This window comes from Oratosquilla oratoria, chromosome 9 (assembly GCF_046742065.1).
Source record: "Oratosquilla oratoria isolate Oo_2021 chromosome 9, ASM4674206v1, whole genome shotgun sequence".
In the NCBI taxonomy this organism is placed as follows: domain Eukaryota; kingdom Metazoa; phylum Arthropoda; class Malacostraca; order Stomatopoda; family Squillidae; genus Oratosquilla; species Oratosquilla oratoria.
Window position 1 is genome coordinate 77,667,039 of NC_134785.1, and position 25,483 is coordinate 77,692,521.

Below are 25,483 nucleotides of genomic sequence, written 5' to 3' on the forward strand. Positions count from 1 at the left end.
CGTTTAATTTTGCCTCCCAATCTGTAAGCTAAAGCTCCTGACGTAGTCCTATGAACTGAGCTTTACTGAAATCAGGTATTTTAGAAACACAAGTATCTATTCTAAAATTGTTTAGGAGTTTGAATCTAACTAAGTTGTGATCGCTATTTGCAACAGATTCACCGACTTCTACATCAGTTACCATGCTTTCGCAGCTAGTGATCAATAGATCGAGTAAGTTTCCATATCTTATGGGCTCTTTTACATGCTGAATTAAGTAATTGTCACCAAGAAAATCAGTCAAGCGACTACCTATATGGCCATGTTCAAGGGTCATCCAATCAATGTCAGTAAAATTGAAATCACCCATTATCAATAAATCCCGGTTGCAGAAACTAGACAGTTCTTGAAATAACAGTTTGTCGTCTGCTAATGATAATGTCTTTGGCCTATATATTACACCTATATTCATTTTTTGTCCATTTGTTTGGGTTAACTCAACCCACAAACTATCATATGCATCCTGTTTCACTTTCTCTAAAACACAAATACAACTAGGTAAATACAACTTCATGAAAGGCATAGAAATTATTGATAGAGAGAATCTGATAAAATGGGATGATAGAAATACAAGAGGGCACGGAAAGAAAATCAAGAAAGACAGCTATAGAAGAGATGTGAAAAGGAACAGCTTTCCTCACAGAGTAATAGACAGTTGGAACAAGTTAGATGAGAAAGTGGTGTGTGCAAAAACAATACATGAATTTAAAAATAGTTTAGATAAAATGAGATAAGACGGGACACCACGAGCATAGCTCCCCTTCCCGTAAAATACAACTAGGTAAATACAAGCATGAATATTGTTTTTAACATACAACAGAACACCCCCACCTTTCTTGTGGTTTCTATCCTGATGAAAGTGTTTAAATCCCGCAATATTAAATTCAGCTTCGAACTCTGCACCATTTAACCATGTCCTAAATCTCCCCTTAATACTAATACAAGTCCACCTTTTGAGATGATAATACCAAAGATAGAAGATTTAATTATTCCCCATGACATATTAAAACCATAATTTGTGTTATCCTCGGCATGACATATTAAAACCATAATTTGTGTTGTCCTGGGCATGATATGAAAACCATAATTTGTGTTACCCTCGGCAGTTGTGGTTGTTATTTCAGACTGTGTGTTCTTGTCATTATCTGCACTTCATGTATATTGATTCTTTGCCAAATAAACTTCCTAAATAATTTTTCAAGATGTGGACGCTGAAATAAATATTGCTGAGCTCCAGAGGAAGCTTGCAGCTACAGAAGAGAACAATGTCCTTGCAGCAATGTATGGTAAGCAACTACTGGAGGAGAATCAGAGTCTGCACGAGCAGCTGGAAGACACCATCAAGGAATATGCTCAGAAACTTGAAGTATGACATTTTATATAAGTAAATGAAATACTGTGAATAGATTGAAAAAAAATGTACCAGGTATATAAATTTCAGTAATGTATATACACTATGAAACCAAAGGTATGTATATATTGTGTGTGTTCTTTTGATGTATACTAATGCTGGCTTTAATATATTTCAGGCATTAGAACAAGAGAAATATAGTATCAACCTTCACTTAGAATCAAAGACCAATATTGAGAAATCACTTATGTTTGAACTAGAGCAACTTCGGGAACTAAACAATGAACTAAAAAGTTCACAAGAAGAAATGACAGAGAAACATCAAAAAGATATGTCCACTCATGTTCAGAAGGTAAGTACAAATGCATACATTCACAAACTGTGGGGCTACTGTCAGGAGGGGGTTAATACATAAACTTTTCTGACCCTAGCACCCCCTGATCCTATTACAAGTGCAGTCCAGCACCTACTAAATAATATCTTATTATGAGAAGGTTAAAGCAAAGTGTATGTATGCATTTCTTCATAGCATACATACATATACCAAAGGCTTTTTCCCTTAATAAGGGAGGTAGCCAAAAAACAAAGGCATAAAAACCACTCCCCATTCCATCCCCAACATACTCCACTCCCCTCCACCCTCTTCCCTACCTCTTATCTTGGCACCTGGATGACGGGTCATCCCTGCATCTTGAACACTGCCCTGGGTCAGAAGCAGTGTCACAAGACACAGCAAGGGCACTTCATTAAGATTGGCAACCCCCTCTCTGACCCCTCAAGCAGAAAAGGAGAAGACAGGGAGAAATTCCTTCAGGCTGCATCAATTGATTTCTCACATATACTCCCTCACCCCCCATCTCCTATCCACTCCACCTCATGCATCACAGCATCATCCATACACAACCATTCTCTATTCACCCCTATCTTCTGTCTTCTGTCCTTCCTCAACAGACACCCTCTTTCCCAATGCCCCTTTTACCCCATCCATCCATCTCATCCCAGGTTGACCCTTCATGTTCACTTCTTCCACCTCTGCCTTCCACACCATTTAATAGTCTTTCTTCACTCATTCTTCCCATGTGTCCAAACCATCTCAATACTCTTTCATCAACCCTATCTCCCAGCCCTTTCCACCCCCATTCTCCTCCTCACCTCTTCATTTCTCACTCTATCCAGCCCAGTCACCCCTGTCATACTTCTCAGGCAGTTAATCTCAAACACATTCAAACTCCTCTTTTCCTCTCTTATGTTCATGTTTCTACCCCCATACAGTGCTGTCGGCACAATCACTCCTTCATACAATCTCCTCTTAGCATCCACTCCCAAATGTCTATATCTCATTACACTTTTTAATTCCCCAAGGCATTTACTCGCTTTCCTCAATCTACATTCTACCTCCACTTCCACCCCTCGCTTTCCCACCACATTTGCACTCAAGTATCTAAAACTATTCACTTCCTCCAGTCTCTCTTCCTTAATACTCACTTCCAGTCTGCTGCCACTTTCTCCCCTTGTACATCACATCACCTTACTTTTACCCATATTTATCTTCAACTTCCTTCTTTTGCACACCTTCCCAAACTCTGTCACTAACTTCCTCAATCCCTCCTCTGATCCTGCTACAAGTGCAGTGTTGTCAGCAAACAACAACTGGCTTATTTCACATTTTTCTCCATTTTCTTTAACCATCTCCAATCCCTGACCCACTACACTTGCATTTACCTCTTGCACCACCCCATCCATGTATAAATTGAACAGCCAGGGTGACATAACATATCCCTGACAAAGTCCCACCTTTAATTTAAACCACTCACTCTCTCCATTTCTAATCCTAACACATGCTTTACTACATACATACATATACCAAGGCTTTTTCCCCCTTACAAGGGAGGTAGCCAAAAAGGAAAAGGCATAAAATCATTTCCACCCATTCCATCCCTGAATATACTCCACACCCCTCCACCCTCCCTCTTATCTTAGCACCTCCTGGATGACGGGTCATCCCTGCACCTTGTCCACTGCCCTGGGTCAGAAGCAGTGTCGCAAGACAAAGCACATCCACAGCAAGGCCGCTTCATTAAATCGGCGACCCCCCCCTCTCCGTCCCCCCATGAATAAAAGGAGAAGACGGGGAGAAATCCCTTCGGGCTGCATCAGAATTTGCTCACACATACTACCTCACCCCCCATCCCCCTGCCCATTCCACCTCATGAATCACAACATCATCCATATACAACCATTCTCCATTCACCTCTGTCTTCTGTCCTCTCCTGTCCTTCCTCAACAGACATTCCCCTCTTCCCCAAAGCCCCCTTCACCCCATCCATCCACCTCATCCTAGGATGTTCCCTCCCTCCACATCTGCCTTCCATACCTCTTTTACTAGTCTTTCTTCACTCATTCTTTCCATGTGTCCAAACCATCCTAATACTCTTTCATCAACCCTATCGCCCAACTTCCTTTCCACCCCTGTTCTTCTCCTCACCTCCTCATTTCTCACTTCTATCTAGCCTAGTAACCCAAATCCTACTTCTCAGACACCTCATCTCAAACACACTCAAACTCCTTCTCTCTTCCTCTCTTATGTTCCATGTTTCTGCCCCATACAGTGCTGTTGGCACAATCACTCCTTCATACAGTCTCCTCTTAGCATCCATTCCCAAATGTCTATTCCTCATTACACTCTTCAATCCACCAAGGCATTTACTCGCTTCTCTCAATCTACATTCTACCTCCACCTTTTCCTGCCACATTTGCACCCAAGTATCTAAAACTATCCACTTCCTCCAGTCGCTCTCCCTTAATGCTCACTTCCAGTCTACTGCCACTTTCACCCCTTGTACATCTCATCACCTTAGTTTTACCCACATTTATCTTTAGCTTTCTTCTATCACATACTCTCTCAAGCTGTCACCAACTTCCTCAATCCCTCCTCCGATCCTGCCACAAGCACAGTGGCGTCAGCAAACAACAGCTGGCTCACCTCCCACATTTCTCCATTTTCTTTAACCATCTCCAATCCCTGACCCACTACCCTTGTATTTACCTCTCTCACTACCCCATCCATGTATAAGTTGAACAGCCAGGGCGACATAACGCATCCTTGACGAAGTCCCACCTTTACCTCGAACCACTCACTCTCTCCATTTCTAATCCTGACACTAGCTCTACTACTCTCATAAAAACTCTTGGCAGCTCCTAGAAGCTTTCCTCCTATCCCATATATCTGCATAACCTCCCACAGTGCCTTTCTGTCTACCCTATCGTAAGCCTTTTCCAGATCCATAAAGGCCCAAAAAACATCCTTCCCCTTTCCTATAGCTTTCTCACATATTTGTCTTACCACAAAGATCTGATCTACACAACCTCTACCTGTCCTAAATCCACACTGTTCCTCACCAATTACTCCCTCTGTTCCTCTCCTAATCCTCTCAATCAAGATCCTCCCATAAGCCTTCCCAACTACACTTAACAAGCTAATCCCTCTGAAAGTACTACATTCACACTTGTCCCCTTTTCTCTTGTAAAGTGGAACTATACAGGCACTCCTCCAGTCCTCTGGCACTCTACCCTCTCTCTAGCAAACATTAAATAACCTCAGCAGCCAGTCCACCATCACTATACCTCCTTTTTTTTAGACATTCTGCATGGCATCCATCCAGACCAGGTGCCTTACCTGCTTTCATCATCTTAACAACTGCCTTCACTTCATCCTTCCTTATTTCTCCTCCATTCTCCTCACTCATCACAGTCATTTTCTTAGCATTTCCCACTGCAGCTATCTTTCCCTTCCTATCCTCCTTCACATTTAGCAACTCCCTAAAATATTCTGCCCATCTTCCCCTTACTGCCTTCTTTTCCATTATCATCTCTCCATCTGTACCTTTTACCTTTTCTTCTCTACTTGATTCGCCTCCTCTTCCTCTCTTAATTTCTTTCCAAAACATATTTTTATTACTTTCAAAATTTTCTGTCATACTCTTACCCCATTTCACATCTGCTCTCCTCTTTGCCTCCTTTACCTTTTGCTTTACTTCTCTTTTCTTTGTACCTCTCATATGACTCCCTCGTCCTATTTTGTAACCAATCTGTGAAAGCTCGCTTCTTCTCTTCTACAACTTTCTTTGTTTCCTCATCCCACCATTCACTACCCTTCCTTCTATTTCCTCCTGTCCTTCTTGTTCCACACACCATCTTTGCACACTTTGTGACTCCCTCCTTGAACCATCCCCATTCCTCCTCCACACCTAGCTCCACTCTATCCTTCACTCCCTCCCACTCCTCCTTCAGCTTCTTCTTGTACTCCTTCTCCTTTTCATTTAAAGAGTTCACTCTAAGCACCTCCCTACCTTTTATCCCTTTCCTCTTTCTCCATCTATACTCCACTCTCAACTTACCTTCCACCAAAAAATTATTTGATATTCCCCCAACCTCTCCCCTTAGCACATATACATCCTTAACTCTTCCTATCATAGTCCTATTTACCACTACATAATCCATCAACGCTCTATCTACCACCCTTCCATCCACCACCCTCTCCCATGTATACTTATGCTTGACTTTCTTCCGAAACACTGTATTTGCTATCATCAACTCTCTAGACACATTTCCACCATCAATTCTCCACTACGATTCTTTCCTGGAACTCCACATTTCCCAACCACTCCATCAATTGGACCATTTCCTACCCTAGCATTAAGGTCTCCCAGTACTATTACATTGATATTTCTCCCTAAATCCTCTATGCACTCATTTAAATCTATCCAAAAGGCCTCCCTTTCTTCTACACTCTTCTCACTGCCAGGCCCATATGCACTTACAAAAACCCACATCTCCTTTCCCAGTTTCACCTTCATCCACATTATCCTTGAGGAAACTTCCTTCCACTCCACTACACATTTACCTATCTCTTCACTTACTAGAATAGCCACCCCTTCCCTCCCTCGCCCTCTCTTCACTCCTGATAATCTCCCACTTACACTCCCAAACTTACACTCACCCTTTCCTTTCAACTAAGTTTCACTCAAGCCAACACATCCATCTTTCTTCTCACAAGCATACTACCTATCTCTTCCCTTTTACTCTCATCTGTACCACATCCACGCACATTAAAAGACCCAAACCTTAGGGTGCTGGTCGGAAAACTCCCAGACCCTCTTATGCCTTTACTTTTTCGTTTAGGAATGTCCCCTGTGGGGCTACAAGGAGAAGGATGCCTAGTCCCACTCCCTGTCCCTCTCTTATCGCCTCTTACGATCCAAGTGGAAATACTTGGTGGCAGTATTCTTTTCTCCCACCACAGGGAATTCCCCCACAGCAGAAAATGAATACTCAGAGAAATGGTACAGGACAGCACCAAGGGGTTGGGGGACAGCATAACGGAGGGACAGTCGTAGTATAAAAGTGTCATCATTTCTCTATGAAGAGTTTTCCTCTATCATAGACAAAATGATGTGTGGCTCTGGTCCATAGGGGCACCCCATATAGACCCTAAAGTATCAACTGCATGCTACTTTGCCACAATAACAGCTTTCCTCCTATCCCATATATTAGCAATACCTCCCACAGTGCCTTCCTGTCTATCCTGTCATAAGCCTTTTCCAGATCCATAAAGCCCCCAAAAATCCTTACATTTTCCTATATCTTTCTCATGTATTGTTCTTATCACCAAAATCTGATCTACACAACCCCTACCTGTCCTAAACCCACACTCTTCCTCACCAATTACTCCCTCTGTTCCTCTCCTAATCCTCTCAATCAAGATCCTCCCATAAGCCTTAACATGTACATCCTTAGCTTTTCCTATTACACTCCTGGTTACCACTATATAGTCCATTGATGCTCTGTCTACCACCCTTCCATCCACCACCCTCTCCCATGTGTACTTATGCTTGACTTTCTTCCTAAACACTGTATTTGCTATCATCAACTCTCTTTCTAGACACATCTCCACCATCAACTCTCGACTGGTTTTTTTCATGGAACTCCACACTTCCCAACCACTCCTTCCATTGGCTCAATTGATCCGGATACAGGAGGGTTACTGTACCTGCTCCCATCCATTTCATTCTCCTCCACCACTCTCTCATCTTAGCTCCTCATGGATAATGGGTCATCCCTGTATTCCACCCACTGCCCTGGGTCAGAAACATTGTAGTAAGACACAGTACATCCATAGCGAGGCCACTTCATTTAACCAACATTCCATTATGCAGAACAAGTGAAGATGGGGAGAAGTCCCTTTGGGCTGCATCAAAATATCATTCACACATAAGTCCCATCCCCTGCCCCCTCCCTAACTTACATAACATTATAATCTATATACAGCCATTCTCCACTCATCCCAATCTCCTGCCCTCTTCTTTCCTTGCTCAACAGACATTTCCCTCTTACTTAGTGCCCCCTTCACCCCATCCATCCCTCTCATCCTCGATTCCTGTGCATACTAGATTATTTTATACTCAATTGACCTGCCATTTTTCATGATTGCCTTATACTGACTATAAATTTTTTAATTGTAATCCTGTGTAAGCATTTGTATGTGATTAATTTATATTTATTCTCTCATTAGAGGAGAAGTTTCTTTCATAGTTTCCCTGGGTGCTTACTTTTCTATATCATCATGACCAGGTACACAGTTTGGAGGATAGTCTCTCCCAGGCTCAGCTGGAAGACGAGAACAGCAAAGAACAAATCAAACTCCTAGAATCACAGATGCAGGAACTTCAAGAGAGAATCAACCAGTGCAACACTTCCCTTCATGAGCTTTCTGTGGATGAGACAACACTCAACCTCCAGGTCATTTACACATGTTTAGATTATGTTTTTATTAAACCTAGGTGTAGGAATCAACGATGGGGGGGTCATGTGAGATGAATGTCAAACAGAATGGAATTCCAGTTTATGAGATGAACAATCAATCAGTCAGTTGCCCAGTATCTCTTCCAGAAGACATGTGACCATTATGAAATAAGAATACCTGCTGGCATACTCTGTGAAAATTGCACATACCCTGGTAATATGTATACATACTATAATTTAAGTCTCACTAACTTAGATCACTAAACTTGTTTTCACATTAACAGAATCAAGTCATAACTTTAAGTCAGGAGAAGCAGAACCTAGAGACTGAACTCACTTCATCCAAGAACAAACATAAAGCCCTGGAATTGAGCATATCAAACATAAGCAAAAAATTGGAGAAGAAATCAAACGAGTTGGAGGAAAAGGAGTGCCAGCTGACTTCCTCCTTTAATGCACTAGACGTGGGTAATCATACATTTTTATATTCTCATGTTAGGGAACCGTTACTTGCGGTGAAGGTCGAGGGGATGGCGGTTCGAACCCTGCCACCATTGAGTTGAACCAAGGGCATGGTTCATCAAATTCCATGTGACAAAGTCCTCTAAGGAGCACCATCCTAGCCACCTTATAGTGGGGGAGTTTGTGACATTAAACCAAATCATCATCATGAATTTCTATACACTTTTATCACTACAGGCTTCATCTATTTGCAGTTCAGTAGCATTCTTAAAGGAAAAAAGTGTACATTGAGCGACCCCCCCCCTCTCCGTCCCCCCCATGCATAAAAGGAGAAGACGGGGAGAAATCCCTTCGGGCTGCATCAAATTTTGCTCGCACATACTCCCTCACCCCCCTTCCCCCCGCCCATTCCAACTCATGCATCACAACATCATCTATATACAACCATTCTCCATTCACCCCTGTCTTCTGTCCTCTCCCGTCCTTCCTCAACAGACATTCCCCTCTTCCCCAAAGCCCCCTTCACCCCATCCATCCACCTCATCCTAGGACGTCCCCTCATATTCACTCCCTCCACATCTGCCTTCCACACCTCTTTTACTAGTCTTTCTTCACTCATTCTTTCCATGTGTCCAAACCATCCTAATACTCTTTCATCAACCCCATCTCCCAATTCCTTTTCCACCCGTTCTCCTCCTCACCTCATTTCTCACTCTATCTAGCCTAGTAACCCCCATCCTACTTCTCAGACACCTCATCTCAAACACATTCAAACTCCTTCTCTCTTCCTCTCTTATATTCCATGTCTCTGCCCTATACAGTGCTGTTGGTACAATCACTCCTTCATATAGTCTTCTCTTAGCATCCATTCCCAAATGTCTATTCCTCATTACACTTTTTAATCCACCAAGGTATTTACTCGCTTCTCTCAATCTACATTCTACCTCCACCTCCATTCCACCTTTTCCTGCCACATATGTACCCAAGTATCTAAAACTATCCACTTCCTCCGGTCGCTCTCCCTTAACCACTTCCATACAGTGCTGCATAAGTAGGCGGCATGAGGAGCAAGTGGATATGCGGGGCTGCCATATCGGCGTCTTGATTATATTTATTGTAGTTGCCCCTGCTTAATGACATACTCTCTAAACTGTCTTCATCACATTTTCTATGGTTATCAAAATTCACGGGTGAAAGAGAGAACGATCGATATAAGCGGTGACTATATTTTATGATGCGAGTATTATTACGACACATCGTACGTCTGGCAGATAATGCTGCCCGCGAGATTTTGCCCCAGAGTGAAGAGGTTAATGCTCACTTCCAGTCTGCTGCAACTGTCACCCCTTGTACATCTCATCACCTTACTTTTATCCACATTTATCTTCCCCTACTCTGTCACCAACTTCCTCAATCCCTCCTCCGATCCTGCCACAAGTGCAGTGTCATCCGCAAACAACAGCTGGCTCACCTCCCACTTTTCTCCATTTTCTTTAACCATCTCCAATCCTTGACCCACCACCCTTGCATTTATCTCTCGCACTACCCCATCCATGTACAGGTTGAACACCCAGGGCGACATAACACATCCCTGACGAAGTCCCACCTTTACCTCGAACCACTCACTCTCTCCATTTCTAATCCTGACACAAGCTCTACTACTCTCATAAAAACTCTTGACAGCTCCTAGAAGCTTTCTTCCTATCCTGTATATCTGCAAAACCTCCCACAGTGCCTTTCTGTCTACCCTGTCATAAGCCTTTTCCAGATCCATAAAAGCCCAAAAAACATCCTTCCCCTTTCCTATAACTTTCTCATATATCTGTCTTACCACAAAAATCTGATCTACACAACCTCTACCCGTCCTAAATCCACACTGTTCCTCACCAATTACTCCCTCTGTTCCTCTCCTAATCCTCTCACTCAAGATCCTCCTATAAGCCTTCCTAACTACACTTAACAAGCTAATCCCTCTGAAACTACTACATTCACACTTGTCCCCTTTTCCCTTGTAAAGTGGAACTATACGGGCACTCCTCCAGTCCTCCGGCACTCTACCCTCTCTCCAGCAAACATTAAATAACCTCAGCAGCCAGTCCACCATCACTGTACCTCCTTTTTTTAGACATTCTGCATGGCATCCATCCAGACCAGGTGCTTTACCTGCTTTCATCATCTTAACAACTGCCTTCACTTCATCCTTCCTTATTTCTCCTCCATTCTCCTCACTCATCACGGTCATTTTCTTAGCATTTCCCACTGCAGCTATCTTTCCCTCCCTATCCTCCTTCACATTTAGCAACTCCCTAAAATATTCTGCCCATCTTCCCCTTACTGCCTTCTCTTCCATTATCATCTCTCCATCTGCACCTTTTACCTTTTCTTCTCTACTTGATTCGCCTCCTCTTCCTCTCTTAATTTCTTTCCAAAACATCTTTTTATTACTTTCAAAATTTTGTCATACTCTTACCCCATTTTACATCTGCTCTCCTCTTTGCCTCCTTTACCTTGTGCTTTACTTCTCTTTTCTTTTCTTTGTACCTCTCATATGACTCCCACTTCCTATTTTGTTTCCTCATCCCACCATTCACTACCCTTCCTTCTATTTCCTCCTGTCCTTCTTGTTCCACACACCATCTTTGCACACTTTGTGACTCCCTCCTTGAACCATCCCCATTCCTCCTCCACTCCTAGCTCTACTCTATCCTTCACTCCCTCCCACTCCTCCCTCAGCTTCTTCTTGTACTCCTTCTCCTTTTCATTTAAAGAGTTCACTCTAAGCACCTCCCTACCTTTTGTCCTTTTCCTCTTTCTCCATCTATCCTCCACTCTCAACTTACCTTCCACCAAAAAATGATCTGATATTCCCCCACCCTCTCCCCATAGCACATGTACATCCTTAACTCTTCCTATCATACTACTATCTACCACTGCATACTGTATATATTATGTATTTGTGACATTTCATCCTACATACAAATTACTGTATATTTAGTTTTTATACTGCATTTATATTTACATAATTCGCATTTACCAAGGATGCTTGCTGCTTGAGGGGCTTAGGGCGTCACTACTTGTGGCAGAGGTTGAGGTGATGGCGCTTTGAACCCTGCCACAGGTGAGTTGAACCAAGGGCATGGTTTTTTAAATTTCAAGCTACAAAGTCCTCTGTAAGGGGTAGCATCCTAGCTTTCTGATGGAGGGATTTTCACGATGATAAACCGAATCAATCACTCTATCAATACTTACCAAAAGGGTCTTTGTTAAGTCAGAGCATATGTCCACCCTATTTCCACTTGACACCCATCCAAAACCCTCTTCCTCTCAGTTGACACACACCCATACAACTACACTCATTAGACTGATCCCTCTACAACTACAACATTTGTACTTGTCTCCCTATCCACCAGGACACTTTCTTCCCTTGTACACACATTACACAATCTCATTAGCCACTTGTTATATCTGCACCCTGTGTCAGGCGTCATAACTTTGGGGGGGAAGGGGGATCAAAGGAAATAATTTGAATTTCATATATTAAAGAAATTTTATCAAGAATTTTACTGAATTGCAGAGAAAGGAAGAAGAAATCACTGAATTGAAGATTGAGATTGAATCTTTACGTTTTGCTGAAACGGACCCAAGAAGGAAGGGCAACTCTCTCTTTGCCGAAGTTGAAGACCAGAGGCAGGGACTAGAGAAAAAGGTTTTGTCTCTTGCAAATAACTATTCCACTCTCAAGAAACAGTATGACTTAAAGGTTCAGCAAATCTGTAAAATGAAGGTATGAATTTATCACAGTTTGTTGTTTCAAGTTAGGGTAGCATTTTATTTCTGCCCAACCTTCCTTCTTTAGGCTACATGGGTTCAAATATTGACTATATTATAAATTAGAGCACCCTGTTTATGTGTGCATAAATTTTGGAGAACAAGGTTGGCTGGTGGCAGCTAGAATAAATGATAAAGTCATAAAACATACTGAATTCGAACAACACAGCAAAACATTCTTTCTGGTGGCCATGGGTCTCCAGCAAGAGATTTGAGGCACTGGATATATTGATTGTTAACATCAGGAACCAATGACTGATGGTCGAAAATGGTTTTCCCATGAGGCAGACATCATAGAGAATCATGTCCTTCTCACCCATCTTCAAAACCCAGGGACCAGTGATAGGTACATAATTGTTTTGATCCTCCAAGATAGTGATAAAGAACATGATTGGAAATGATAATGCCTACATAGGCATCATGAGATGCAAGTGGGTATATGAGAATGCCAGTGTTGGTGTCCTGATCATTTTTGTTTTGTAGTTGTAGCTGAGTAACTCCTGAATTCTGTGAATTGGCATGATTGCATTTTCTGTGTTTATTATTTTTCAGAGTGAAAGGGAATGAGTAAATCAGCAGTGACTTTATATTTTATAACATGAGTATTGTGATGCATCGTAGAATCATTGTACATCAGGTGTCCAATGCTCTGCGGGAGAATTTAACTCGTATTGAAGAGGTTAAGAATGTGGGGCTGCATCATGGTCATATTATGCTACCATGATGCTTCTGACCCAGGGCAGTGGACAAGACACATGGATGACCCATCATCCAGAAGGTGCCAAGATAAGAGAGAGGGTAGAGGGGAGTGGAATATGTAGGATGGAATGGGTGGGAATGGTTTCTATGCCTTTGTCTTTTAGTTACTTCCCGTGTAAGGGGGAAAAGAGCCTTTGGTATATGTATGTATGGTTGTTCAGTGTCAGGTGGTTAGGGAGGTACATGGCAAGAGGGTTAAGCAGAGATTTGGAATAATTGGGTGAGATTGGAAGGGCATGGGAAGTGAACTAGGTGCCATTAGTGGATGGCACTACTTAAGGCTAATTTTGAGGAGAGACTGAACCAGTGGGTGATGGCTAATTTTGAGGAGAGACTGAACCAGTGGGTGCCCTTTCTAGCCAGTAACACAGAAACTAATACTCGTTACTACAGCTTAAGCAGCAATAAGTTTCTTTCCAGAAAGATCTTGAGAGGGTCTCAGTGATCATTGCTGACTAGAGCCAATAATTTCCATTCTTTGAAATTTGAGGCAACAATTATTATAGTTTAGAACAATTTATATCACAAGGTCAAATGCACTTCTTATGTTAAAGGTAATTTCTTTTGCTTTCAGCTCCAAATAACCTCCTTCCTAAATAAGAATACCAATCATTCTGACGAGCAGTATATTAGCAGCCTGAAAGACTCACTTCAGACAACCAAGGCACAACTTGAGTCCTTTGCTAATCGTTACAAAGAACTTGAGAAACGGTTGTCGATTGCACCCACCCCTAGCCCATCACCTGCAACAACAGGTGTTGAAGGGGATGAAAATAGCAGTAGTGATCTGGGGAACTTCTTCAAGGGAATGTACCTGGAGAATCAGTGAGTAGCTTTGAGTTGTTGGAAAGTGATTGCATAACCTTGAGCACATAGACTGTGACTGCATGAGTGTAGGCAATTGCGAAGAGAAGAGTATATGATAGATACTTCATAATTCATTAAATTTAATCAATAGGAAGAAATTGGAGGACTTACAAGAACAACTAAAGGAGGTCTCCTTTGACAAACTTGTACTAAATGACAAGATCCTAGAGTTGCAGCAGAAATTGCGGATGGCCACAAATGCTGAGAACACAGCAAATGTTGAACTGGTTAAATTGAAAATAAAACTAGAAGAAATGGCAAATAATAAAGGTTTAACCACAGGTATGTTTATGTATACATCTATATACCAAAAGGCTTCCTATCAATAATATGGGAGGTAACCAGCCAAGACATGCACCCAGCCTTCACCCACCCCACACCTATTGAACATCCATTTGTTTTCCCTTATACCAGTGTCTTTTGGATGAAAGGCCATCCATGCCCCCTGCCCACTGCATTTGTAGTACACGTATAGCTGAGCAAGAGGGTAGACCGAGATATTTAGTAGGGGAGATGGGGAAGCTATGCAAGAAAAACTGAAAATAAATATGTGCAAAAGTAAAGTAATGACATGTACCAAAGGTAAGGTGGTGGTAGGTTGAAAGTGTGTTAGGGTAAGAGATTGGAGGAAGTAGAGAGCTTTTGAATATTTTTGGGTCATATGTACACAACAAGTAATGAGAAAGTAGGGGTGGAGGTTAACTGTAGAGTACATACATACATATACCAAGGATTTTCCCCCCTTACAAGGGAGGTAGCCAAAAAGGAAAAGGCACATCCACAGCAAGGCCGCTTCATTAAATCGGCGACCCCCCCCTCTCATTCTCCCCATGCATAAAGGCGAAGACGGGGAGAAATCTCTTCAGGCTGCATCAGAATTTGCTCACACATACTACCTCATCCCCCCACCCATTCCACCTCATGCATCACAACATCATCCATATACAACCATTCTCCATTCACCCCTGTCTTCTGTCCTCTCCCGTCCTTCCTCAACAGACATTCCCCTCTTCCCCAAAGCCCCCTTCACCCCATCCATCCACCTCATCCTAGGACGTCCCTTCGTGTTCACTCCCTCCACATCTGCCTTCCACACCTCTTTTACTAGTCTTTCTTCACTCATTCTTTTCATGTGTCCAAACCATCCTAAAACTCTTTCATCAACCCTGTCTCCCAACCCCCTTTCCACCCCTGTTCTCCTCCTCACCTCCTCATTTCTCACGCTATCCATCCTAGTAACCCCCCATCCTACTTCTCAGACACCTCATCTCAAACACATTCAAACTCCTCTCTTCCTCTCTTATGTTCCATGTCTCTGCCCCATACAGTGCTGTTGGCACAATCACTCCTTCATATAGTCTCCTCTTAGCATCCATTCCCAAATGTCTATACACTTTTTAATCCACCAAGCCATTTACTCGCTTCTCTCAATCTACATTCTACCTCCACTCCACCTTTTCCTGCCACATTTGCACCCAAGTATCTAAAACTATCCACTTCCTCCAGTTGCTCTCCATAAATGCTCACTTCCAGACTACTGCCACTTTCATCCCTTGTACATCTCATCACCTTACTTTTACCCATATTTATCTTCAGCTTTCTTCTATCACACACTCTCCCAAACTCTGTCACCAACTTCCTCAATCCCTCCTCTGATCCTTCCACAAGTGCACTGTCGTCCGCAAACAACAGCTGGCTCACCTCCCACTTTTCTCTATTTTCTTTAACCATCTCCAATCCCTGACCCACTACCCTTGCATTTACCTCTCACTACCCCATCCATGTATATGTTGAACAGCCAGGGCAACATAACACATCCTTGACGAAGTCCCACCTTTACCTCGAACCACTCACTCTCTCCATTTCTAATCCTGACACAAGCTCTACTACTCTCATAAAAACTCTTGACAGCTCCTAGAAGCTTTCCTCCTATCCTGTATATCCGCAAAACCTCCCACAGTGCCTTTCTGTCTACCCTGTCGTAAGCCTTTTCCAGATCCATAAAGGCCCAAAAAACATCCTTCCCCTTTCCTATAACTTTCTTACATATCTGTTTTACCACAGAGATCTGATCTATACAACCTCTACCCGTCCTAAATCCACACCGTTCCTCACCCATTACTCCCTCTGTTCCTCTCCTAATCCTCTCAATCAAGATCCTCCCATAAGACTTCCCAACTACACTTAACAAGCTAATCCCTCTGAAACTACTACATTCACACTTGTCCCCTTTTCCCTTGTAAAGTGGAACTATACAGGCACTCCTCCAGTCCTCCGGCACTCTACCCTCTCTCCAGCAAACATTAAATAACCTCAGCAGCCAGTCCACCATCACTGTACCTCCTTTTTTTTAGACATTCTGCATGGCATCCATCCAGACTAGGTGCCTTACCTGCTTTCAGATCCATAAAGGCCCAAAAAACATCCTTCCCCTTTCCTATAACTTTCTCACATATCTGTTTTACCACAGAGATCTGATCTATACAACCTCTACCCGTCCTAAATCCACACCGTTCCTCACCCATTACTCCCTCTGTTCCTCTCCTAATCCTCTCAATCAAGATCCTCCCATAAGACTTCCCAACTACACTTAACAAGCTAATCCCTCTGAAACTACTACATTCACACTTGTCCCCTTTTCCCTTGTAAAGTGGAACTATACAGGCACTCCTCCAGTCCTCCGGCACTCTACCCTCTCTCCAGCAAACATTAAATAACCTCAGCAGCCAGTCCACCATCACTGTACCTCCTTTTTTTAGACATTCTGCATGGCATCCATCCAGACTAGGTGCCTTACCTGCTTTCATCATCTTAACAACTGCCTTCACTTCATCCTTCCTTATTTCTCCTCCATTCTCCTCACTCATCATGGTCATTTTCATAGCATTTCCCACTGCAGCTATCTTTCCCTCCCTATCCTCCTTCACATTTAGCAACTCCCTAAAATATTCTGCCTATCTTCCCCTTACTGCCTTCTCTTCCATTATCATCTCTCCATCTGCACCTTTTACCTTTTCTTCTCTACTTGATTCGCCTCTTCTTCCTCCCTTATTTTCTTTCCAAAACGTCTTTTTATTACTTTCAAATTTTTCTGTCATACTCTTACCCCATTTCACATCTGCTCTCCTCTTTGCCTCCTTTACCTTTACTTCTCTCTCTCTTTTTTTTTTTTTTCTCTCGTATGACTCCCTCATCCTATTTTGTAACCAATCTGTGAAAGCTCGCTTCTTCTCTTCTACAACCTTCTTTGTTTCCTCATCCCACCATTCACTACCCTTCTATTTCCTCCCATCCTTCTTGTTCCACACACCATCTTTGCACACTTTGTGACTCCCTCCTTGAACCATCCCCATTCCTCCTCCACACCTAGCTCTACTCTATCCTTCACTCCCTCCCTCAACTTCTTCTTGTACTCCTCCTCCTTTTCATTTAAAGAGTTCACTCTAAGCACCTCCCTACCTTTTGTCCCTTTCCTCTTTCTCCATCTATCCTCCACTCTCAACTTACCTTCCACCAAAAAATGATCTGATATTCCCCCACCCTCTCCCCTTAGCACATATACATCCTTAACTCTTCCTATCATAATCCTATTTACCAGTACATAGTCCATTAACTCTCTATCTACCACCCTTCCCTCCACCATCCTCTCCCATGTGTAGTTATGCTTGACTTTCTTCCGAAACACTGTATTTGCTATCATCAACTCTCTAGACACATTTCCACCATCAACTCTCCACTACGATTCTTTCCTGGAACTCCACATTTCCCAACCACTCCATCAATTGGACCATTTCCTACCCTAGCATTAAGGTCTCCCAGTACTATTACATTGATATTTCTCCCTAAATCCTCTCTGCACTCATTTAAATTTATCCAAAAAGCCTCCCTTTCTTCTACGCTCTTCTCACTGTCAGGCCCATATGCACTTACAAAATCCCACATCTCCTTTCCCAGTTTCACCTTCATCCACATTATCCTTGAGGAAACCTCCTTCCACTGCACTACACGTTTACCTATCTCTTCACTTACTAGTATAGCCACCCCTTCCCTCCCTCGCCCTCTCTTCACTCCTGATAACCTCCCACTTACACTCGCACTTCCCTTTCAGCTTAGTTTTACTCAAAGCCAACACATCCATCTTTCTTCTCACAAACATACTACCTATCTCTTCCCTTTTACTCTCATCTGTACCACATCCACCCACATTAAAAGACCCAAACCTTAGGGTGCTGGTCGGAAAACTCTTGAGAGTTGATAGCAAATACAGTGTTTAGGAAGAAAGTCAAGCATAAGTACACATGGGAGAGGGTGGTGGATGGAAGGGTGGCAGATAGAGCGTTAATGGACCATATAGTGGTGACCAGGATTATGGTAGGAAGAGTTAAGAATGTATATGTTCTAAGAGGAGAGAGTGGGGGAATATCAGATAATTTTCTGGTAGAAGGTAAATTGAGAGTGGAGAATAGGTGGAGAAAGGAAAAGGGCAGAAGGTGGGAAGGTACTTAGAGTTAACTGCTTAAATGAGAAAAAAAAGGAGAATGAGTATAAGAAGCAGAAAGAGGAATGGGAGGGAGTAAAGGATAGAGTAGAATTAGAAATGGTGGAGGAATGGGGATGGTTCAAGGAGGGAGTCATAAGGTGTGCAAAGATGGTGTGTGGAACAAGGAGAGCGGGAGGAAATAGAAAGAAGGGTAGTGAGTGGTGGGATGAGGAAGCAAAGAAATGTGTAGAAGAGAAGAAGCAGGCATTCATAGATTGGCTACAAATTAGGATGAGGGAATTGTATGAGAGGTACAAAGTAAAGAAAAGGGAAGTTAAGCATAAGATAAAGGAAGCAAAGAAGAGAGCAGATGTGAAGTGGGGTAACAGTATGACAGAAGATTTTGAAAGCAATAAAAAAAAATTTTTGGAAGGAAATTAAAAGAGAAAGAGGAGGCGAATCAAGTAGAGAAGAAAAGGTAAAAGGTGCAGATGGAGACATGATAATGGAAGAGAAGGCAATGAGAGGGAGGTGGGCAGAGTATTTTAGGGAGTTGCTAAATGTGAAGGAGGATAGGGAGGGAAAGGTAGTTGCAGTGGGAAGAGCTAAGAAAATGAGTGATGAGTGAGGAAAACGGAGGAGAAATAAGGAAGGATGAAGTGAAAGCAGCTGTTAAGATGATGAGAGCAGGGAAGGCACTTGGTCTGGATAGATGCCATGCAGAATGTGTGAAGAAAGGAAGTACAGTTATGGTGGACTGGCTGGTGAGGTTATTTAATGTTTGTTTAACCCCTTCCATACGGTGCCGCATACGTAAGCGGCATGAGGAGCAAGTGGATACGCGAGGCTGCAAAATCGGCGTCTTGATTATATTTATTGTAGTTGCCCCTGCTTAATGACATACTCTCTAAACTGTCTTCATCACATTTTCTATGGTTATCAAAATTCACAGGTGAGAGAACGATCGATATAAGCGGTGACTATATTTTATGATGCGAGTATTATTACGACACATTGTACGTCTGGCAGCTAATGCTGCCCGCGAGATTTTGGCCCGTACTGAAGAGGTTAAGAGGGTAGACTGCTGGAGGACTGCCTGTATAGCTCTGTTTTACAAGGGAAAGGGGGACAAGTGTGAGTGTAGTAGTTTTAGAGGGATCAGCTTGTTGAGTGTAGTTGGGAGGGCTTATGGGAGAGTCTTGATTGAGAGGATTAGGAGAGGAACAGAGGGAGTAATTGGTGAGGAACAGTGTTGGTTTAGGACAGGTAGGGGTTGTGTAGATCAGATTTTTGTGGTAAGACAGATATGTGAGAAAGCTAGAGGAAAAGGTAAGGATGTTTTTTGGGGTTTTATGGACCTGGAAAAGGCTTACGATACGGTAGACAGGAAGGCACTGCAGATATATGGGATAGGAGGAAGGCTGTTAAGAGCAGTCAAGAGTTTTTACGAGAGTAGTAGAGCTTGTGTTAGGATTAGAAATTGAGAGAGTGAATGGTTTGAGGTAAAGGTGGGACTTCATCAGGGATGTGTTATGTCGCCCTGGCTGTTCAACTTATACATGGATGGGGTGGTGCGAGAGGTGATTGCAAGGGTAGTGGGTCAGGGGTTGGAGATGATTAAAGAAAATGGAGAAAAGTGGGAAGTGAGCCAGTTGTTTGCTGGCGACACTGTGCTTGTAGCAGGATCAGAGGGATTGAGGAAGTTAGTGACTGAGTTTGAGAAGGTAAGTGAAAGAAGGAAGCTGAAGATAAATGTGGGCAAAAGTAAGGTGATGAGATGTACAAGGGGAGAGTGACAGCAGGCTGGAGGAAGTGGATAGTTTTAGATACTTGGGTGTGAATGTGGCAGGAAATGGAGGAGTGGTAGTGGAGGTAGAATGTAGATTGAGAGAAGCGAGTAAATGCCTTTGTGGATTGAAAAGTGTAATGAGAAATAGACTTTTGGGAATGGATGCTAAGAGGAGACTATATGAAGGAGTGATTGTGCCAACAGCACTGTATGGGGCAGAGACATGGAACATAAGAGAGGAAGAGAGAAGGAGTTTGAATGGATGCTAAGAGGAGGTTATATGAAGGAGTGATTGTGCAAACAGCATTGTACGGGGCAGAAACATGGAACATAAGAGAGGAAGAGAGAAGAAGATTGAATGTGTTTGAGATGACATGTCTGAGAAGTATGATAGGGGTTACTAGGCTGGATAGAGTGAGAAATGAGGAGGTAAGGAGGAGAACAGGGGTGGAAAGGGAACTGGGAGATAAGGTTGATGAAAGAGCATTAGGATGGTTTGGACACATGGAAAGAATGAGTGAAGAAAGATTAGTAAAAGAAGTGTGGAAGGCAGAGGTGCAAGGAGTGAATATGAGGGGACGTCCTAGGATGAGATGGATGGATGGGGTGAAAGGGGTATTACAAAAGAGAGGAATGTCTGTGGAGGAAGGACAGAAGATAGGGGTGAATGGAGAGGGGTTGTGTATAGATGATGCTGTGATGCATGAGGGGGAGTGGGTGGGGGATGGGTGGTGAGGAAGTATGTATGGAAAAAAAAAATTGACGCAGCCCGAAGGGATTTCTCCCCGTTTTCTCCTTTTCTGCATGGGGGACGAGAGGCGAGGTCACCGATTTAATGAAGTGGCCTTGCTGTGGATGTGCTGTGTCTTGTGACACTGCTTCTGACCCAGGGCAGTGGACAAGGTGCAGGGATGACCCGTCATCCAGGAGGTGCCAAGATAAGAGGGAGGGTGGAGGGGAGTGGAATATATAGGAAATGGAATGGGTGGGAGTGGTTTCTATGGCTTTTTCTTTTTGGCTACCCCCCCCCATGTAGGGGGAAAAGCCTTTGGTATATGTATTTATAAAAGCCCAAAAAACATCCTTATCTTTTCCTATAGCTTTCTCACATATCTGTCTTACCACAGAAATCTGATCTCCACAAGCTCTACCTGTCCTAAATCCACACTGTTCCTCTACTAATCCTCTCAATCAAGATCCTCCCATAAGCCTTCCCAACTACACTTAACAAGATAATCCCTCTGAAACTACTACACTTACACTTGTCCCCTTTTCCCTTGTAAAGTGGAACTATACAGGCACTCTTCCAGTCCTCCGGCACTACCCTCTCTCCAGCAAACATTAAATAACCTCACCAGCCAGTCCACCAACACAGTACCTCCACTTTTTAGACATTCTGCATGGCATCCATCCAGACCAGGTGCCTTACCTGCTTTCATCATCTTAACAACTGCCTTTATTTCATCCTTCCTTATTTCTCCACCATTTTCCTCACTCATCAAGGTCATTTTCTTAGTACTTCCCACTGCAGCTAACTTTCCCTCCCTATCCTCCTTCACATTTAGCAACACCCTAAAATACTCTGCCCATCTTCTCCTTACTGCCTTCTTTTCCATTATCATCTCTCCATCTGCACCTTTTACCTTTTCTTCTCTACTTGATTCACCTCTTCTTCCTCTCTTAATTTCTTTCCAAAACATCTTTTTATTACTTTCAAAATTTTCTGTCATACTCTTACCCCATTTCACATCTGCTCTCCTTTACCTTGTGCTTTACTTCTCTTTTCTTTTCTTTGTACCTCTCATATGACTCCCTCGTCCTATTTTGTAACCAATCTGTGAAAACTCGCTTCTTCTCTTCTACAACCTTCTTTGTTTCCTTATCCGACCATTCATTACCCTTCCTTCTATTTCCTCCCATCCTTTTTGTTCCACACACCATCTTTGCACACTTTGTGACTGCCTCCTTGAACCATCCACATTCCTCCACTCCTAGCTCTACTCTATCCTTCACTCCCCCCTTGAACCATCCACATTCCTCCACTCCTAGCTCTACTCTATCCTTCACTCCCTCCCACTCCTCTCTCAGCTTCTTCTTGTACTCCTTCTACTTTTCCTTTTCATATAAATAAATAAATAAAATAAAACATTATAGATGGTTGTATGCTTGTTTTACTGATTTCATATCTCAATTTCAGATACTAAAAAGCCAAAAGAAAAGATCACAGAAAAGTTGCCTGCTAATGTTTTGCAAACCCACAACCAAAACAATAAAAGTGACCTTTCACCAGAGGAACATGACCTTGTTGGACATAATGCAAAGGAGCAGACACCTATGAACAAGGATGACCAAAGTGAGTATTTGCCATGTTACCTGAAATAATGAGGGGGGCAACCAAGGATGAGATCAATGGACGGAATAAAAGGGACATTGGAAAAGAGGGGAATGTCTGTTGAGGAAGGAAGGGAGAAGACAGAAGATAGGGGTGAGAGGAGAATGGTTGTTTATGGATGATGCTGTGATGCATGGAAGAGTGTGGGTGGGGGATGGATAAGGGAGTATAAGTAAATATTTTGACACAGCCCAAAGGGATTTCTCCCCGTCTTTTTTTTTTTTTTTTTTTTTTAAAAAAGGGGAGATAGATGGGGGGTTCCCTGATTTAATTAAGTGGCCTTGTTATGTCTTGCTACATTGCTTCTGACCCAGGGCAGTGGGCAAGATGCAGGGATGACCCATCATCCAGGAGGAGCCAAAATAAGAGGGAGGGAGGGGTGGTGAATGGGAGTGGAGTTTGTAGGGATGAAATGGGATGGAGTGGATTTATGCCTTTGACTTTGGCTACTTCCCTTTTAAGGGGATAAAAGCTGTTTGTATATGTATGTATCTAAATAATCCATCTAAAAGCTTCTTCCCCCTTATAAGGGAGGTAGCCAGCCAAGGCATGCACCCAACCCTCCACCTAAAATAATCTAGCTATCTATATACCAAGGGCTTCTTCCTCATTATAAGAGAGGTAACCAACTTAAAGTCATGCACCCACTCTCATATTTTCCTCTTATCATAGCTCCTCATGCATGAAAGGTCATTCCTGTATCCTGACCATTGCCCAGGTCAAAAGCATTGCGGCAAGACACAGCACCCCCTCATGCAGAAAAAAGACATTGGGGAGAAATCCTTTCAGTCTGCATCAAAATCTCATCCATACACAACTGTTCTCCACTTACCCCTATCCCATGCCTTCTCCCATCCTTGCTCAATAGACATTCCCTTCTTGATCAAATCCCCTACACCCCATCCATCTGTCTCATCCTCAAGTCATCCCCAAAAGTTCTTTCTTTCCAACTCTGCTTTTGTTAACCTTTCTTCACTTGTTCTTTCCATGTGCCTAAACCATCCCAATAATCTTTCATCAGCCCTTTCTGCCAGCTCCCTCTCCTTTTCCAACATTGTAACCCCTACAGTACTTCTCAAACAAATTTAAACTTCTTTCCTCCTTGTTTAACTTCTAAGTTTCTTCCTCCATAGTGTCGTAGGCACAATCACCTTTTCATATTATGTTCTCTTTGCATCCATTCCCAGATGCCTATTTCTCACCACACTTTTCAATCTCCCAAGACAATTATTTGCTTCTCTCAATCTACAGTTTACCTCCACCCCCACCCCTCCTTTTCCTGCTACATGCTACCCCAAATACTTAACACTATCCACTTCCTCTGGCCTATTTTACTGCCATCCTCTTTGTACATCTTATTACCTTACTGTTACCCACATTTACCTCCAAATTTCTCTATTGTAAATATTACTTAACTCCATCACTAACTGCCTTAATCCCTCCTGACCCTGCCACAAGCACAATACCATCCACAAACAACAACTAGCTCACTTCCCACTTCTTTCCACTATCTCTAACCATCTGCCCATTACCCTTGTACTTACCTCCCTTACCACCCCATCCATGTACACATTGAAGAGCTATGGCACCATGACACAGCCCTGATGCCCCACCTTTACCTCAAACTATTTGCTATCTCTATTTCCAATCCTAACACAGTTTATACTATCATAAAAAATTGACTGCCATTAACAGCTTTATCCCAGTCCCATATATCTACAATACCTCCCACATTACCTTCCTGTCTACCTTGTCATAAAGGCCTAGAAAAACATCCTTACCTATTACCAAAGCCTTCTTATAAACCTGCATTACCACAAAAATCTGATCCATGGATCCTCTACCTTTCCTAAACCCATACTGCTCCTCATCAATCTCCCTGTTCCTCTCAATTAAAACCCTCCCTTAAACCTTTCCAACTCAACAAAATGATCCCTCTAAAACTAGTCACATTTGTCCCCTTTTCTTTTGTAAGGCGACAAGCTCCCGGCTACGCCGGGGGGCTTGGCCTGCGGCGCTGCTCACTCTTCTTCTTCTTCTTTTTCGACTTCTTCTTTTTTGAGTTCTTCTTCTTCGAGTTCCTCTTTTTCGAATTCTTCTTCGATTTCTTCTTCTTCTTCGAATTTCTTCTGAGAACAAACAATAGCACAAAGACACTCGGGTGAAACCCTAAATACACCTGCCAAGCGATGATGTAACCAATTTACCACCGGCCCACCCCATTTCGGGAAATGAGATTTTATTTTTATTAACCCCTTCCATACGGTGCCGCACACGTAGGCGTCATGGACTTAGATCTCGGTGGCAGCAGCCAATGCCAGCCGTACGACGTGTCGTAATAATACTCGCATCATAAAATATAGTCACCGCTTATATCGATCGTTCTCTCTTCACCCGTGAATTTTGATAACCATAGAAAATGCGATTACAAAAGAATTAGAAAGAATGTCATTATGGAGGGGCGACTACAATAATTATAATCAAGACGCCGATATGGCAGCCTCGCGAATACACTCGCTCCCCATGACGCCTACTTGTGCGGCACCGTATGGAAGGGGTTAAGTATAAAAAAAACTATACAGGCCCTCCTCCAGTATTCTACCTTAGATGCAAATTAAACAACCTCACTAGCCAGTCCACTAACATTGTACCTCCTTTCTCTAGATACTTCACATGACACCTATCCAACCCAGGTGCTTTATCTGCACTCATCAT

At 42.8% G+C, this 25,483-nt stretch overlaps 1 protein-coding gene across 1 annotated transcript in view; it reads left to right on the forward strand.

The window, feature by feature from the left end:
* LOC143028623 (protein Spindly-B-like) overlaps positions 1-25,483 on the forward strand; it is a 36,554-nt gene that overhangs the window by 7,003 nt on the left and 4,068 nt on the right. The window contains exons 2-9 of the mRNA XM_076191011.1: positions 1,242-1,405; positions 1,569-1,742; positions 8,021-8,188; positions 8,476-8,655; positions 12,228-12,437; positions 13,815-14,065; positions 14,199-14,389; positions 22,574-22,729. Of these exons, the coding sequence (XP_076047126.1) occupies positions 1,242-1,405; positions 1,569-1,742; positions 8,021-8,188; positions 8,476-8,655; positions 12,228-12,437; positions 13,815-14,065; positions 14,199-14,389; positions 22,574-22,729 (1,494 nt within the window). The remainder of the gene's footprint in view (positions 1-1,241; positions 1,406-1,568; positions 1,743-8,020; positions 8,189-8,475; positions 8,656-12,227; positions 12,438-13,814; positions 14,066-14,198; positions 14,390-22,573; positions 22,730-25,483) is intronic.